The following is a 15,753-nucleotide window of genomic DNA, read 5'->3' as shown; positions in this document are numbered from 1 at the left end:
ACGTAAGTCAGAAAGTAAGTTTCCATTTGTTTAGTGCAAACAATGCTCGCCCAGGGAACGTTAAACCTTTTTAAAGATGAACTTGGCCTTTAACTGCCAAGTGCCTATGGTTATTTTGATTTTTACGTGGCTGCGCTCTGTCTACTAGGAAAGGGTCTAGGACAGTGGTTCTCAACCTGTAGGTCGTGACCATCAGAAAACACATATAGCATATCAGATATTTACATTACGATTCATAACAGTAGCAAAATTAGAGTTATGAAGTAGCAACGAAAATAATGTTATGGTTGGGGGTCACCACGACATGAGGAACTGTATTAAAGGGTCGCGGCATTAGGAAGGTTGAGAACCACTGGTCTAGGATGTGATAAGGAGGTTTTGGAGAGCCCGGGAGTCATTCCTTTGCTCCCAATGACTCTGTCTCATGCAGCCAAACTTTCCCCTCTCATCTCTTTCCTGCTGCCATAGCGAGGTGTGAGCTGGAGGTGTGAGCTGGAGGTGTGTGCAGTGGAGGGTGGGGGAGGGGGGCAGCATTTCGCTTGGCTTCCGTCTGCCCCTAAGGGTAACTTTTTTGAATGCGAAGAGGTGGGGTGGCGGGGGATCTGTCATTAAGGGTTCCTATGGGTGGGACGCGGAGACGGGAGTGAGGAGGGAGTGGCCCGCGGGTGGGATCTGTGGAGCAGACAAAATGTGGGGCCTCGTCCCTTGAAGTTCAACTTGTCTCTTCCTGAGCGAGGAGCAAGGCGTCCGTAGTTCTCTCCCAGGGGCACGGAAAGGAGAGCAAAGCGACCAAGATAAGAGCGAACAGAGGAAAAAGCGAGACATGTTCTCCATGAAACAGTCCCCTGCCCTCGCTCCGGACGAGCGCTACCGCCGAGCCGGGGCCCCGAAGCGGGTAAGATCCACGAATCGCGCTCTGCGGGCAAACAGGTCGGTTGACCTCTCAGTCGGGATGAATTCAGGGGTAACCCCTCCTGCCGCTTGCCCCCTCCTCCCCTTAGTCGCCACCTTCTTTCCCCACCTTTCGTGAGCTTTCCCGGCCCCTCGCTCAGCATCCGGTCCTGCAAGCAGTCCCAGGGCGCACGGTCCTCTCCCCGGGTGCCCAGCGTCCGGGACTCTCCCCGGGTCCAGGGCAGGGTCTCCAGGTTCAAGTCAGGTCAGTCCGGAGACCCGCTCTCCCTCCGCTCTCCTCCCCTCTGCGCCGTCCACACATCCACGGGACTCGCGGGCACCTGGGGGGGATGCTGAAGGAGTTGTCGGGAGCGGCCCCTGGGGACCCGGCTTCCTCTCTGCGCTGCTGCTGACTCCCGGCCTCCGTGCGGACTGCGCAGCCAGCTTGCCTGCCCCAGACGCCAGCCTCCTTCAACCGTGGTGCGCGTCTCGTCTTGTCCCTCTTGGAACCGGGAATGGCGCTGGGTTTCCCTACAACCGGCTGGTGCCCGGAGACCACCTGACCCTTCTGAGTGCTGGCACCTCAGAACCGGTTCCACTTGCAGGGCGCCGGGGGTCCCTGCGTGCCCTGCGCGCACACTTTGTCTCGGGCGCACACCTGGCCAGGCACCCGCGTCGCCGGTCGCCGAAGGGCGCAGATTCAGAGCGGCTCCGGGTTTGGCGAGCTCCGATTCTGCTGGCGAGAGGAAAGGTGGGGAGGAGCACCCGATGGCCCGCACTGCCCTTCGCCTCCGGGAACCGGCTCTAGTTTGCAGCTGCCCTTCTTCAGTGTTAGGAAGGTCCCTGCTGCACAGAGACAGGTACGGTGACCGCTCGGTGCGGAAGGGAGTGCGGGCTGCGCAGGCTGGAGGACGGTGTTGCTCGGGATCTTGCTGGACTGATCCCCAGCTCCCGGGCGGTGGCGGACGCCCCACGCCCGGCGCCACCCACCCTCTGGGGCCGGTGGATGGCGGTGCAGGCGCTTTTTGCGCGACAGGTAGTTCCCGGGACCCAGCCCTGGGCGCTTGCCCTGGGGAGCTGGGCATTCCCAGGGAATCTGTCCCAGCAATGCATTCAGAGATGCTTTCCTTCCGCGGGGAACTCCTGAAAACAGCGCACTGCAAAGACAGCTCTGGTATGACTCTTCCTGTATTCACAGTGGTAGTTTGTAGGATTTTTTGTTGTTTGTTTTTGTAATTTAAGGATAGAAGCCCAGAAACAGAGCCAATCAAAATTTACTGGTGATCATTATCCACAGACATTTTAGCTGAAGGTGCTGACATGAAAGATGCTGCAAAACATTCATTGTGGCATCATCCAGAGAGAATGAGAAGGAACAATGCATTTTTTTTAAAGTTACAAATTTGTCAGTCAACATTCGCCAGAGTGTTAGTGTTATTTGGTGCCTGTAGTTTTTGTTGTGCAAAAGGGAAGCTAAAAATCAGTCCCGGAAACCAGGTTCCTGGGGGTAGAGCGGTCAGACGAGATGTCTGCCTGGACATGTGTGAGTCTGGGCTGAGCGGCCAGGTTTTCCATGGAATCCTTTCCACTGAGAGTCGCGCTCGAGTGTAGAGTTATTTGGGTGTAGAATCACATCAACCTCAAAACCTCAAGATGCTGGAAAGCTTTATTTAGGGGAAGAGGGCTCTTCCCAGAGGTTCCTTGTAGGGTTGGATTACAGTTCCGTGATGACAGACTCCGTTAACCTGCCAGGAGGTTAAACAGACAAGGGTTGCCTTATTAATCTCACCAAGTACATTTCCAGGCACAGTGAAACTTTTTAAAAAGATGCGAAATTCATCACATCAGAAATCTTCCTCTTAGTGCTGCAGAAACCTCCACAGCAAGAGCTCAGAAGGCATCGGTGCCTCCAGCACAAACCAGCTGAGCTTTTGTTTGGGGAGGGTCACGTTTCTGCCGTGGCTTCCTTTGGATTTCAGCGCTTGCTGGCTTTATGGCCCTCCCTTGCCCTTCTCCATTGCTGCGGACAAACAGGAGGATGCAGGAGAAGACTAGCCCGGGATCTCCGGAGAATTAGCCTAGCCACTCTCCGAAGCCTGCATTACAAATCTCCACACTGTTGTGAGGTACTCACTCTGCTGATCATCTCCCTCCTTCCCTTCCCTCCAACCCCCCTCCACATGGAGATGTATGGCCTCAGGGTTTCTGCATGGCTCTGCCGCTGGTGGGACAGGCGCTCCCGGATGATTAAAGCTGTGATTGAGCATTTTTGCTGACTGTGTCCAAGGGAGAAAGGGTTCTTCCATGTGCCACTTCTGCCTTAGAAAGTTAGTCAGCAAGGATGCATTCATGCGTCCTGTTTGCTCCATTGTTGTTCTTGGCATTCCAGTTTGTCTGCCCAGGTGGAGAATGGGGCTGGTTGGCTAAAGGATACGGACCTGTATAGAATACTGGATCCACACTAAGCACTCAAGGACACCTCCTCCACCCCTCCCCCCTCCCGCCCCAGACTTACCCATTCCTCACAATCTACTTAGACAGGTGCACACAGGTATACACGAACTTTTGTGTTTAGAGTGTTCAGAGAGGGTGGGGATGGAGGAAATCACAAGAGTGAAAAGGTGCCATAGGCGAGGTGCCTTGGTGGAGAGCATGGATTTTGGTGTCAAAGCCTAATCCAAATCTCTTAGAAGCTGCAAGACACTGAGCAAGTCAATCTGGTTGAGCTTTGATTTCCTTATCCAGCCAATGGGGGTGATACTACTGACTATCTCTAAGGACACTGAGAGGACTAAGGAAATACTTATGTCCTAGAAACACTATATTTAGCAGTTGTACATTCTGTGAAGGCTCCCTAACCTGTTAGTAATTATGGAGCTGTCTCATCCCAGGGAGTCTCCCGGGCCTTTCTTCTCAGCCAGCCTTCTGCGACTCTAAAGCTGTGCTGTCCAATAGTGTAGCTGCTTGGTACTGAAATTAATCACAATTTACATCAAATTAAAAATTGGGATCTTCAGTCTCACTAGTCACACTTCAAGTGCTCAATAACCACGTGGACCAGTGGTCACTGCGTTAGGTGTAGACAGAACATCTCCTTCGCTGGGATGTTCTCTCAGAGCTGTCTTTCACTTGAGTGATCATTTCGCTGGACGCTCAGGTGATAAAAGTTTTCTTAGCCAACACCTCCCTTTGCTTCTTTTGCACATGCCAGGGTATTTGTTGAAGGTTAAATGGCTAGATTCATTTATACATCAGTCAACAAATGTGTATCAGTCATAAAACCCTTGGGAAGTCTCCCCTCACCTTGATGATTTTTGCTAACGTATGGTTCTTTCCCCTTCACGATGAGCTCTATGGCTGGTGGTTTTCCTGCTTTTAGAGCAGAAATACTGATGTAATAGAGGGAGAATTTATCTTCCCCATTTACCCTTGCATGTTGTATCGTTTTTCACAAGAATGACAATACTAGAATATGAGGCTCCATGTTTGGGTCAGATTCTACTGGGAGTGTTCGATTTCTTCTAAACGAATTAGATTCGAAACTATTTCTCTCCATAGAACCCCTTCCTGAACTTGTCACCATTTGACAGACTATATATGTTACTTCTCACTTTTGGTTATTTTCTGTCTCCTCCCACTCTAAGGTATGAACTCCAAGGAGGCAGAGGTTTTTCCGTGTTTGTTCATTGCTGGAAGAGTGTCTGGCACATAGTTGGTACCTATTAACAATGTGTGAATGATGACTGTGCAGAAGTACATTTGTAACTAGCTAAGAAAGATAACTGCTGTATTAGCTTCCTAGGGCTGCTGCAGCAAATTACCACAAACTGGTTGGCTTAAAACAACAGGATTTTATTTGCTCACAGTTTTGTAGGCTACAGGTCCAAAATCAAGTTCCTTGGGGTGGGAAGAGTCTTCCCTCCCGCCTCTTAGCTTCCGGTGCTTGCTGGAAATCCGTGGCTTTCCTTAGCTTGTAGCTGCCGCACTCCGATCTCTGCCTTCTTAGTCATGTATCCTTCTTCCCTGTCCCACGTGTTCTTTCTCTTTATAAAGACACCACTCATATTGGACTTAGGGCTCACCCTGATCCATTATGACCTCACCCTAACGAATTACAAAGGCAAAGACTCTGTTTCCAAGTCAGGTCACATTCATGTCACAATCCATGTGACATGAATTTTGGGGATGCTATTGAAGCCAATACAGATGCATAGATCCTTTCCCTGTCTCCATTCCTTACCCCCTAGGGTTTATTCTATTGCTGGGACTTTGCTAAATGCACTTGAGAGCAAGTACAGTTCACAACACTTATTATTTGTACAGTCACCGTGCAGGTGGGCAGATCACATGTGCTTTCCTCGTGGGCGTGGAGTGCAGGGGCTGCTCACCTTTGGGTTGCTGCATCAGTTGCCCTGTCCTGAGCCTGTCACTGTCTCCAGTCCCAGCTCCTCTCTCTTCTGACTTTTCTGTCTGCCTGAGCCCGAGCATTCTGCAGCCCTGTTTGCTCAGCGCAGAGCTCAGCTGAAGGTGCCCAGGAATTCTGTCTGCCTCTCAGCCCAATGCTGGCAGTTACCCCATGAGCTCACCTGATGGCAGCTGTTTGAATATTCTCCTATGGTACATGTCTCTGTGTCCAAACCATCAGAGTGGGTGGTGACCACGGTGCCAATGTGTGATAGGACCAGAGGACCCAGGTGGCCCTGCTGGGGATCCATCTTGTCTTCCCGTATCAGTGCTGAAACTGTCAGCACTCAAGAGGAGCAAGGCCAGTGAGCCAACAGGCTGGCTTAGCAGGAGGGCAGGAAACATAGGGGTGAGTTGGGAAGACCATTTTGGTGCCACTAGTTTGTGCTTGTCCCAGGGCCCCTTCAGACCTTCAGGCTGACAGCTTTGTTTGCAGAACTTGGCAGAGTTTTAAAGAACAGTCCTGGTGCAGCTATGAAAGTAAATGTCAGTCTGTCCAAACCCATGAAGGTCATGCTGCTAGTGTCACCACAGAGAGCACCCGGAAATCTTAATCTGGGGCTCTGTGAATCCCATGAGTCAGAAAAAGTCTCTATGAAAAGTTCAGTGTGAATTTTTCTGTCTTGGGCACCAAAACACCCCGAGAAGTTAAGAGCCATGGGTGAGACCTAAATAACTTCAACTCACGAGAATTCAGCGACATAGGCTGGCCAAAAAGAGGACTAGATTCCTTCATTTAGTCAGCAAACATTTAGGTGCTGGCACAGTTTGGGGACTTGTCATCCACCAGCGAACAAATAAAGATTGTGCACATGGGAAGTTCCGTTTCTAACTCAGTGATGAGCACTGTGTCAGGAGTGAGGGGAGGGAGAGAACTTCTGCAGTCTTATGTGCCACTGGCCTGCCATTCAACCGGTTCCCTGCAGTGAGAGCCAGAGAAGAGAAGGGAATCTGCTGTTACTCTCAGAACCCGGGTACCTTTTTAAATGTTTATTTATTTACTAGAGGCCCGGTGCACAAAAATTTGTGCACTGGTGGGGGGTCCCTCAGCCCGGCCTGTGCCCTCTCGCAGTCTGGGACCCCTCCGGGGATGACCACCTGCTGACTTAGGCCCGCTCCCTGGGGGATTGGGCCTAAGCTGGCAGTCAGACATCCCTCTGGCAGCCCGGGAGCCCTCGGGAGATGTCCACTTGCCAGGGGGGAGCAGGCGTAAGCTGCAGTCAGACATCCTTAGCGCTGCCGAGGAGGTGGGAGAGGCTCCCACCACCACCACTGTACTGGCAGCCGTCAGCCTGGCTTGTGGCTGAGCAGAGCTCTCCCTGTGGGAGCGCACTGACCACCAGGGGGCAGCTCCTGCATTGAGCGTCTGCCCCCTGGTGGTCAGTGTGTGTCATAGTGACCAGTCATTCCCAGTCGTTCTGCTATTAGGGTCAATTTGCATATTACCCTTTTATTATATAGGAGTGCCTGGCCAGCCTGGGTGAGGGGCTGATGGCTGTTTGCAGGCTGGCCACGGCCTCCAGCCACCCAAGCTCCCAGTGGAGGCTGGCTGGAAGCAGGTATCTGGGATTTATTTGTCTTCCATAATTGAAACTTTGTTGCCATGAGCGGAGGCCACAGCTGGCTCAGGGCTGGCGGGAAGCTTGGCTTCTTCCATCGCCCGGGCAACCAAGCCTCCTGCTTGCTCCAGCTCCGTGGCTGCTGGCCGCCATCTTGGTTGGGTTAATTTGCTATAGTCGCTCTGATTGGTTGGTGGGCATGACTTGGGGGCGTAGTGAAGGTGTGGTCGTTAGCATCTTTGTCTTTTATTAGTGTAGACTAGTGTCCCGGTGCACAGATTCATGCACATTGAAAGGAAATTAATTAGAATAAATATTTTAATATTGCTATTCCCGTCTTGCTAATGAAAAGAAAATAGGATTCTACCGAGTCTACTATCTACCTACTCCAGGACTTCTGTGACGATCAAATAAGATGAGGCATGGGGAAAAGCTTCACAAACTTTTGATTAAACTGTAAAATGTTTGCACTTGGCTATAAAGCAAGTTGGATTCCTGGGCTGAAGAAACTCCAAGAAGGCTAGTCGCTAGGGAGAAGAAGCCAGGCATTGCTACGTGACGTCATTACCAGGCGCCCACAGCCACCGTTTCCGGGCTGGGCTGGGCTGTGGGCCGCATTTTATGCCATGGGTCTTGACAGCATTGGCTGAGTTTTGGTCGGGTGTTGCTCTGGGTTGGTGGCAGGGCCTGTGTCCCGGTTGGGGGAAGCTGAATGTTGGTTTGTCTGTGCTAGGTCCGTGTGTATTTATTTTTAAATGGCCAGTGTGCATCATGGCAGCTCTTACATTGAGCATCTACCTCCTGGTGCTCAGTGTGCGTCATAGCTACCGATCAGACGGACGACATTTAGCCTTTTGTATATATAGATTTTAATTCTCACCTGAGGATATTTTCCCATTGATTTTTTTCTTTAGAGAGATAGTGGAAGAGAGAGGGAAAGACAGAGAGAAATATTGATGTGAGAAAAACACATCAATTGGTTTTGTACTGACCAGGGCCGTGGGCTGTGGAGGAACCTGCAACTGAAGTATGTGCCCTTGATCAGAATCAAACCCAGGACCCTTAGGTCTGCAGGCTGACACTCTATCCACTGAGCCAAACTGGCTAGGGCTCAGGTGTCTTTTATCCGTATCCATCCTGTAGTCCTCCGTGTCATCCTGTGTGTAAGGATCCGTGCCTCTTTGTCCTCTAACCTCAGGCCAGTTAGTTAATCTGATGCTCCACTGATGAACCTGATCCGTCTTTGGAAAAACTGACTGTGTGGGATTTACTGACAGAAGCTATATTGGTCTCCAGTGTGGCACTTTCCGAAGGATTTTCAAGGATTATTGCCTGTGCCTGATTTTCACCCTTGCATGCCTGTTTCAGAGCCTCATCCTGCAAGAGAGATGCCGCTCTCTCTAGTGTGATTTGGAAATCAAAGCTGAATGGTTTTAATATTTCTCTGTGATCCTTTAAAACAGTGGTTCTCAACCTTCTGGCCCTTTAAATACAGTTCCTCATGTTGTGACCCAACCATAAAATTATTTTCGTTGCTACTTCATAACTGTAATGTTGCTACTGTTATGAATCATAATGTAAATATCTGATATGCAGGATGGTCTTAGGCGACCCCTGTGAAAGGGTCGTTCGACTGCCAAAGGGGTCGCAACCCACACGTTGAGAACCGCTGCTTTAAAACAATTTGGTCCAAGTTGAACAACATCAGAAACGGGAGTTCTAGTCTTTGTCTGATGCTAAATTCCCATGAGACTTCACAGAAAGCAGTTAACCCTTTTGCTCCCAGTTTCTGTGTAAAATGGGGTGGTTGGACTAGACACCCTCCCAGGGCCTTCCCAGGTCTGAAATCTGAAATCTGAATGTGGCAGAGAAAACGAGCAGCATGTCGTACCCTTTCACTTTCCTTTTCCTCCTCCCCTGTCAATTGTTGGGCAGTGCTGCCTGGGGTAGGGGCATCCTCGCGGACCTTAGTTTTCTTCCCTCTTCCTGGGTCGTTGCTAATCCTTACAGCGACTCTCTGCTAAACTGCAAAACTGCCTGTTCAACCCCAAAGAAGACTGATCAGAAGAAATCTGACCACCAGAGCCCAGGTTTGTCTGGGGTGTCTTCTCTGGGTGTAAGTCAGAGCTGAGCATTTTACCCGTGCCTGCAACTGTGTGTGTGTGTGTATGTGGTGGTGGCGGTGGTGGTGGACAGGCAGTCCCTGGTGTTGGGGGCCTTCCAACAAGTGGCCCAGAGTCAAGCTGGGAGCCAGGCACGCCTCTGGTGCAGCTGGGCAGGAGTTTGATGCAGGATAAAACCTTCCTTAAATAGCCAGGCAGGACATAGCCCTCTGCAGTCAAAATTGAAAAGTAATGAAAATGTGCTCAGAGTAGTCAAGGGACAGAATTTTCAGGTAAAGAGTGAGAATTCTGGGATCTCTGAAATTTGGGAAGATTGAAGGGAAAATAACAACACCCTCAGGAAATAGAGTGAGCCTGACTAAATCATTAACCCCACGCCCGGAAAAATCCTCAAGGCAGCTCTGGGTGCCGAGGGCTCGGGTTCTTGTTCATCACTAATTAGTTGGGTTCATTTCTTTTAGGCTCAGCTTCCTTCTCTGAAAAATGGGGACAATATCCCTTTCACAGGGTTGTGACCAAGGATTTAGTGAAATAACTATTTATGAAGATGCTTTGTAAGAACACGAGTTGCTGGATAAATGTGTGAGCTTTGCTTTTTTAAAAATATATTTTTTATTGCTTTCAGAGAGGAAGGGAGAGGGAAGGAGAGATAGAAACATCAATGATGAGAGAGAATCATTGATCGACTGCCTCTTGCAATGCCCCTTACTGGGGACTGAGTTCATAACCCGGGCATGTACCCTGATTGGGAATCAAACCTTGACCTCTTGGTTTATAGGTTGACGCTCAACCACTGAGTCTCTCAGGTTGGGCTTGGGCTTTGCTTTTTTTTTTTTTAATCTAGTGAAGAATTTCATTTTTTCACATCCTTAATGTAATAATATCCCTCTTGATTTGAAACCTCAGTTGCTCTCCCTAGAGAAGGTTGAAAGAAGAGATGTTGCTTTCAAAGTCTAGACTCCTTTATAAGTATGAGTAAGACAAAAATAAGACAATTGAAATTTAATACCATCCTGCTTCCCTTTTGGTCTCTAGTAGCACCGTCCAACAGAAATAATGTCAGCCACATGTGTAATTTAAAGCTCACTGGTAGCTACATTTGAAAAGCAAAAAGAAATAGATCAGTGTGATTTTAATAATTTATTTAATTCAACATATCTAACATTTTGTAATTTTAACATGAAATAAATATTATTAGTGAACTATTTTACTTTCCTTTTTCTCATGCTCAGTCTTTACATTCCAATATTCTTACAGCATGACCCAGTTCAGATGAGTCACATTGCAAGTACTCAATAATCACCATGGCTCGTGTCTACCATAGAACACGGGATAGAGTCACAAGACATGTGGCAGTTTGAGTCAAGTCCCCCTGGGCCCCCCCAATATATCCATGTCCTAATCCTCAGGACCTGTAAATGCCACCTTGCATGGCAAAGGGACTTTGCACTTGTGGCTAGTTAAGGATTTGAGATGGGAGATTACTCTGGATGATCTGCGAGGGCCTGATGTAATCACAATGTCCTTGTAAGAGGGAGGCAGGCGGGGCCGGAGTCAGAGGAGAAGGCAATGAGGAGATGGATGCAGAGATGGGAGAGATGTGCTTTGAAGAGGTGGGATGGGCCACCAGCCCAGGGATGCAGACAGGCAGTCACTGGAAGCTGACAAAGGCCAGGAAAAGATCCTCCCCTCAGAGCTGCAGAAGGATGCAGCCCTGACCACACTTGACTCTAGCCCAGTGACACGGATTTCTGACTTCTCGCCTCCAAAATTACAAGAGAATATAAATTGTGTTGTAAGCCACGGTGGCAATTTGTTATAGCAGCCACGGGAAAGTAATACATTACTAACACTCCAAACCATCACTTTCAAGTCCCTCTTAAGAAGGCGCTCCCTGGGCCACATCACAGGCAGTTACAGTTGGCTTCCTGGTGGTGTGGCCGAGGGCACCCATGTCCAGTCGGGCATCCTAGGGCAGGTGTGCACTGCCGCCCTCCTCACTGGGCGCCGGCGGCTGTTTCTTACTCTGACTCCACTGTAGCCTTTGATGGCAAACACTTTGTGTCTTATCACTCTCCTTGAGGATGAACAGGGGCGAAAGGCTTTTACCATTAGGGTACACACACCGGAGGAAGAAATGGCTTAAAAAGTTACTGGCTCTCTTTACTATCTATCTGCTCAATGTTTTTGTAAATCTAAAAATATGCTAACTATAAGGTCTCCTAATTTAAAAATGCACTGCCATGTGGGTTTGGTAGGGACAAAGTTAAACTCATACCTTTACCTATGAATGTTAGTGAATGTGTGGTTAGGTCAGTCATTCTCGACGTGTAATGTGTGTGAGAATCACCTGGAGAGCCTGACACACCACGGATTGCTGGGCCCACGGCCAGTGTCTAACTTGTAGGTCTGGGGGTGGGGGGGGCGGCAAGCATTTGCATTTCTAACCGGTTCCAGGTGATGCTGATGCAGAGGGCAGGCATGCAGGCAGGTAGGCAGGTAGGCAGGTAGGCAGAGAGGGCCCTCTGAACACCAGGCCTGCAGGAGGGACCCGCGGGCCTCGCCTCCACCAGTGCAGGGGAAGACCCCAGGCCTGTGTTCCCTTCCGCACCAGGGCACAGAGTCAGTCCCCTTCCAACAATAGCTCCGCAGTGGTTGCTAAGGGACTTCAGACTCAGCACCACTCCTCTTGCTGGGCTCTGTTTTGTGTCTCCCACCCGGAGGTCTAAAGTAGATGACCATCCGGAGATCCCCAAGTCTCAGCTAAAAATACCTCATTTGTCACAGGCCAGCTGGCTGCTCAGGTTTCCCAGCTGGAGTGCCTCCCCCAGCCCTGGGGCTGCCCCAGTGGAAAGTCAATCAGCAGAAAATACCTGGTTAAAAATAGCCCTGGGGAGGCCCCTCAAAGCTCTCAGCCCAGCTGCCCACTAGCGGGGACCAATTCTGGATTTGGGGTGGAGGTGGGAGGATGAAGCTAGGAATGGCGGGAGGACTGCCTGGCGTGGCCAGTTTCATTCCCTAGAAGAGTTAGGGCAAACTGGAGAGACCAGCTCCCTCCATCCCCTGGTCTTTGTGTTTATTCAATTTAAAATCTAGACTTGGTAACTATAGTCCTAACCTGGCCTGGGGTGATTTTCATTCTGCCTTCTTTGGCATAACAATAATGCTGAGCTTCCAGACCTTTCACAATTACACAGATGAGTCTTGCTGAACGTGGCCTTGGTGAGCAAGTGCAGTGGCTCTTAGGAAGGAAGGAACTGCCCAGAGGACTGGATGAGCTGACTTGTATGGTCGGGTCTGAGCCACCTTGGGACAACCTCAGTTGGCCTGCTTGATCCCTCCTGATAGCACCTACAGTTCTGTTTGTATTGTTTTAACTTTACTCTATCAGCTGAATGTCAATAAGAGGAACAAAAATGCTCTCTATATTCCGACTAGCAAGATTCTCCAATCATTTCATGTAAGAAACTCCGAAAATCGGGCAACTGTCTCCCCTTCTTCTTTGAAGAGAGCTTTACAGTTGACATACAGTATTATGTTAGTTTTAGGTGTACAACATGGTAATAAGACATTTATTTAACTTTGGAAGTGCCCCCTGGTAAGTCTAACACCCACCTGACATCAATCAGAGTCATTACAATATTACTGACCACATTCCCCATGCTGGACTTTACATCCCCATGACCCAGAAAGACGACTTATTCTCCTTAAGGAAAGTAAGCAAAACCCATGGGATAAATACTTTAATTTAATAAATACTTGGATTTAGTATTTAAAAAAATTTTTAAACACCATATAGCACTTAAGCACTTAGACTTTTCTTTAAAAATGTTTGTTGTTCTGCCTGGCTGGCATGGCTCAGTGGTTGAGCGTCAACCTATGAACCAGGAGGTTATAGTTCAATTCCCGGGGTCAGGGCATATGCTGGGTTGTGGGCTGATCAATGATTCTCATCATTGATGTTTCTCTCTCTCTCTCTCTCTCTCTCTCTCTCTTTCTCTCTCTCTCTCCCTTCCTCTCTGAAATAAAAAAGAAATTAACAAAAAAGAATCAACCAATGAATACATGAATAAATAGAATAGCAAATTGATATTTTTCTCTCTATTGTGCGCTCTCTCTCCCTCTCCTTTCTTCTCTGAAATAAATAAAAAAAATATTAACAAAAAAGAATCAACCAATGAATGCATGAATAAGTAGAACAGCAAATTGATGTTTTTCTCTCTATTGCACTCTCTCTCCTCCTCTCCCTCTCCCCTCCTCTCTCTCTAAAATAAATTTAAAAAAATATCTCTCCCTCTCTCTCTCTCTCTCTCTCTCTCGCTCTCCCTTTCCCTTTCCCTCTCCCCTCCTATCTTTCTAAAATAAATTTTTTAAAAAAGTTTTCAAGAAGGCTGAAGGATCCAGATCTTGTGATTTTATTCCTCTTTCATGTTATAAGTAAGAAAAGAGTGAAAAAAAGGAACAACACCAATTGCTTTCTATAGACTTCAAACCTTTGTTTGCATTTTCCTATTCCTTGTCTGTTGGTGAACAACTGGGTCCTGAATTTGTTCTGTGGGAGCAGCAAGGCGGACTCTCATGGTGCCCCGAAGGGCAGCACAGTGGCCGAGACCCCACAGGTGAGGATGCCCTAAGGTGGAGGGCCAGAGCCTGAGCAGGAGGAGGAAGGGGTAGATGGGTGCGTGAACCAGGGTGGGATGTGAGAGTTCCCTAAAATTGACCATAGTGCCCTCACAGCAGAGGGTGCTGGGACAGTGAGCGATGTGTTACTGGCTGGGACTGATGGAATAATTGCACATATTAACAATAAGCCAGCTTTCTTACTGTTGGAAAAAAACAGTTAAAGAAAGGTAAAAAAATATATCTAGAACCCTATAATATGGGATTGGAATTGGAGATATGAGTGTAAGTGTATATGTTTCAGCATATAAAGGTAAATATAGAACTGAGGGTGGTAAAGGGGCATAAGAGGTACCAACCTCCAGTTATTAAAAAAATAAGTCATGGAGATATTATGTACAGTGGAGGGAAAATAGTCAATATTTTCATAGTAACTTTATATGGTGACAAATATTTATTAGACTTATCGTAAGGAATATAAATATCAAATTACTATTTTATACAACCAGAACTTGTATAATATTGTATGTCAACTATATGTTAGTTTTAAATAAATGTAAGTGTGTAAATAGCATGCCCTGTGAGTACCAAGGAACACCCAGATCTGGGTTTGAAACACCATTTTCTACAAAAAGGAACCAGGCTCCTTAGAGAAATGGCTGATGGCAAGAATGAGGCAAGGAAAGTCCAACGTGAGTCCAAAACCTCCTGTTCCAGAAAGCAAGGAACAGCCCAGAGAACTCTGGGTGCGTGTTAAAAAGACAGTAGTCAGCTTGAATTGAATCTCACTAGCCAAATGGAGGGCAATTTGACCATCAAAATAAATAATGATAGGAAATACTTGGATTTAGTATTTAAAAAAATTTTTAAACACCATATAGCACTTAAGCACTTAGACTTTTCTTTAAAAATGTTTGTTGAACAGATTATAAGCCATTAGATAAAATAGGAAACCATGCATATGTCAAAAAATAACTGGGAGTTATTTACATAATTTCAATACCTCGCCATAAATTACTTAATGATTACATGGCCGGGGAGAGGAGAACAATATTACAGGGAGAGCTGGCAGACACTGTCTTTACCATGTGATTAATATGATTATCATCCGTAAAGGAACAAATTGAGAGGATGCAGTGAGAAGAATACAGTGTCACTTTTCTGATATTTCTGCTAAAGGTGTCTGAATTTAATCCTAAATCACAGCTAAGGAACATTCTGCAAAATAACTGGCCTGTAATTTACAGACGGTCAAAGTCATGGAAGTTAAAGGAAGATGGAAGGAAACCAAGGACACATGAACATGTGGTCCTAAGTTAGACCCTTTGGTATAAGGGGTATTATTGGGCTATTAGCAAACCTTGAATGGGTTCTGAGAACTAGATGGTAGCAGTGAATCCATGTAATTTCCTGTGGGTTTATAGGATAATGTCCTTGTTTGTAGGAAACACCCACTAACAGATTTTTTTCAGAGTGATAGGGCATCTGGTTAGCAATTCACTCGCAAATGGTTCAGATAAAAGGTTCTTTACACTGTACTTCCAACTTTTCTATAAGTATGTGATTGTTTCAAATTTTTTTTAAAGGGGGGAAATATAAATAAATTTCATTTGATAATTTCAAGAGATTTAAAAACTTTTTATATTTGTATCTACACTAAGATAAACTTTATTTGTAATCATTGCAACTATTTTTGAAGTTAAATTTATTGGGGTAACATTGGTTAATAACATTACATAAACGTTAGCTGTACAACTTTATAATATGACATCTGTATATTCTATTTTGTGCTCACCGTCTGAAGCCTAGTCTCCTTCTGTCACCATATATTTAACTCCCCTTACCCTTCTCCTCCCCCACCCCCTGCCCCTCTGGTAACCACTATCTGCATCTATGAGTTTGTGCTTTTTTGTTTGTTTGTTTGGCAACCTTTTTTTGAAAGCAGTAAATAAGTTAGTGTACTATTAATATACAATTTAGTCTTACATTCCAAAAGGATAATTTTTTCTAATTTCTTCAATTAAAAACAGGGTTATTTATAGTCACTTAATTCACAATCATAATTTTTAACTGTATTTTCTTTGGAAGGGATAAAA

General features: G+C 47.0%; 1 protein-coding gene across 2 annotated transcripts in view; it reads left to right on the top strand.

The window, feature by feature from the left end:
• The first annotated feature begins 336 nt into the window (after positions 1 to 336).
• CORIN (corin, serine peptidase) overlaps positions 337 to 15,753 on the top strand; it is a 226,590-nt gene continuing 211,173 nt past the window's right edge. The window contains exon 1 of one of the 2 annotated variants that reach the window (XM_005853139.2): positions 337 to 895. In XM_005853139.2, coding sequence (XP_005853201.1) covers positions 824 to 895 — 72 coding nt within the window. In that variant the 5' untranslated portion in view covers positions 337 to 823. Of the gene's footprint in view, positions 896 to 2,901; positions 3,018 to 15,753 lie in introns of those variants that run through there. The other variant, XM_014534321.1, reaches the window with a different exon arrangement.

This window comes from Myotis brandtii, unplaced genomic scaffold (genome assembly GCF_000412655.1).
Source record: "Myotis brandtii unplaced genomic scaffold, ASM41265v1 scaffold10, whole genome shotgun sequence".
Classification (NCBI taxonomy): Eukaryota; Metazoa; Chordata; class Mammalia; order Chiroptera; family Vespertilionidae; genus Myotis; species Myotis brandtii.
The sequence above is the reverse complement of the archived record's forward strand: the minus strand, read 5'-3'. Positions and strand labels throughout refer to the sequence as shown.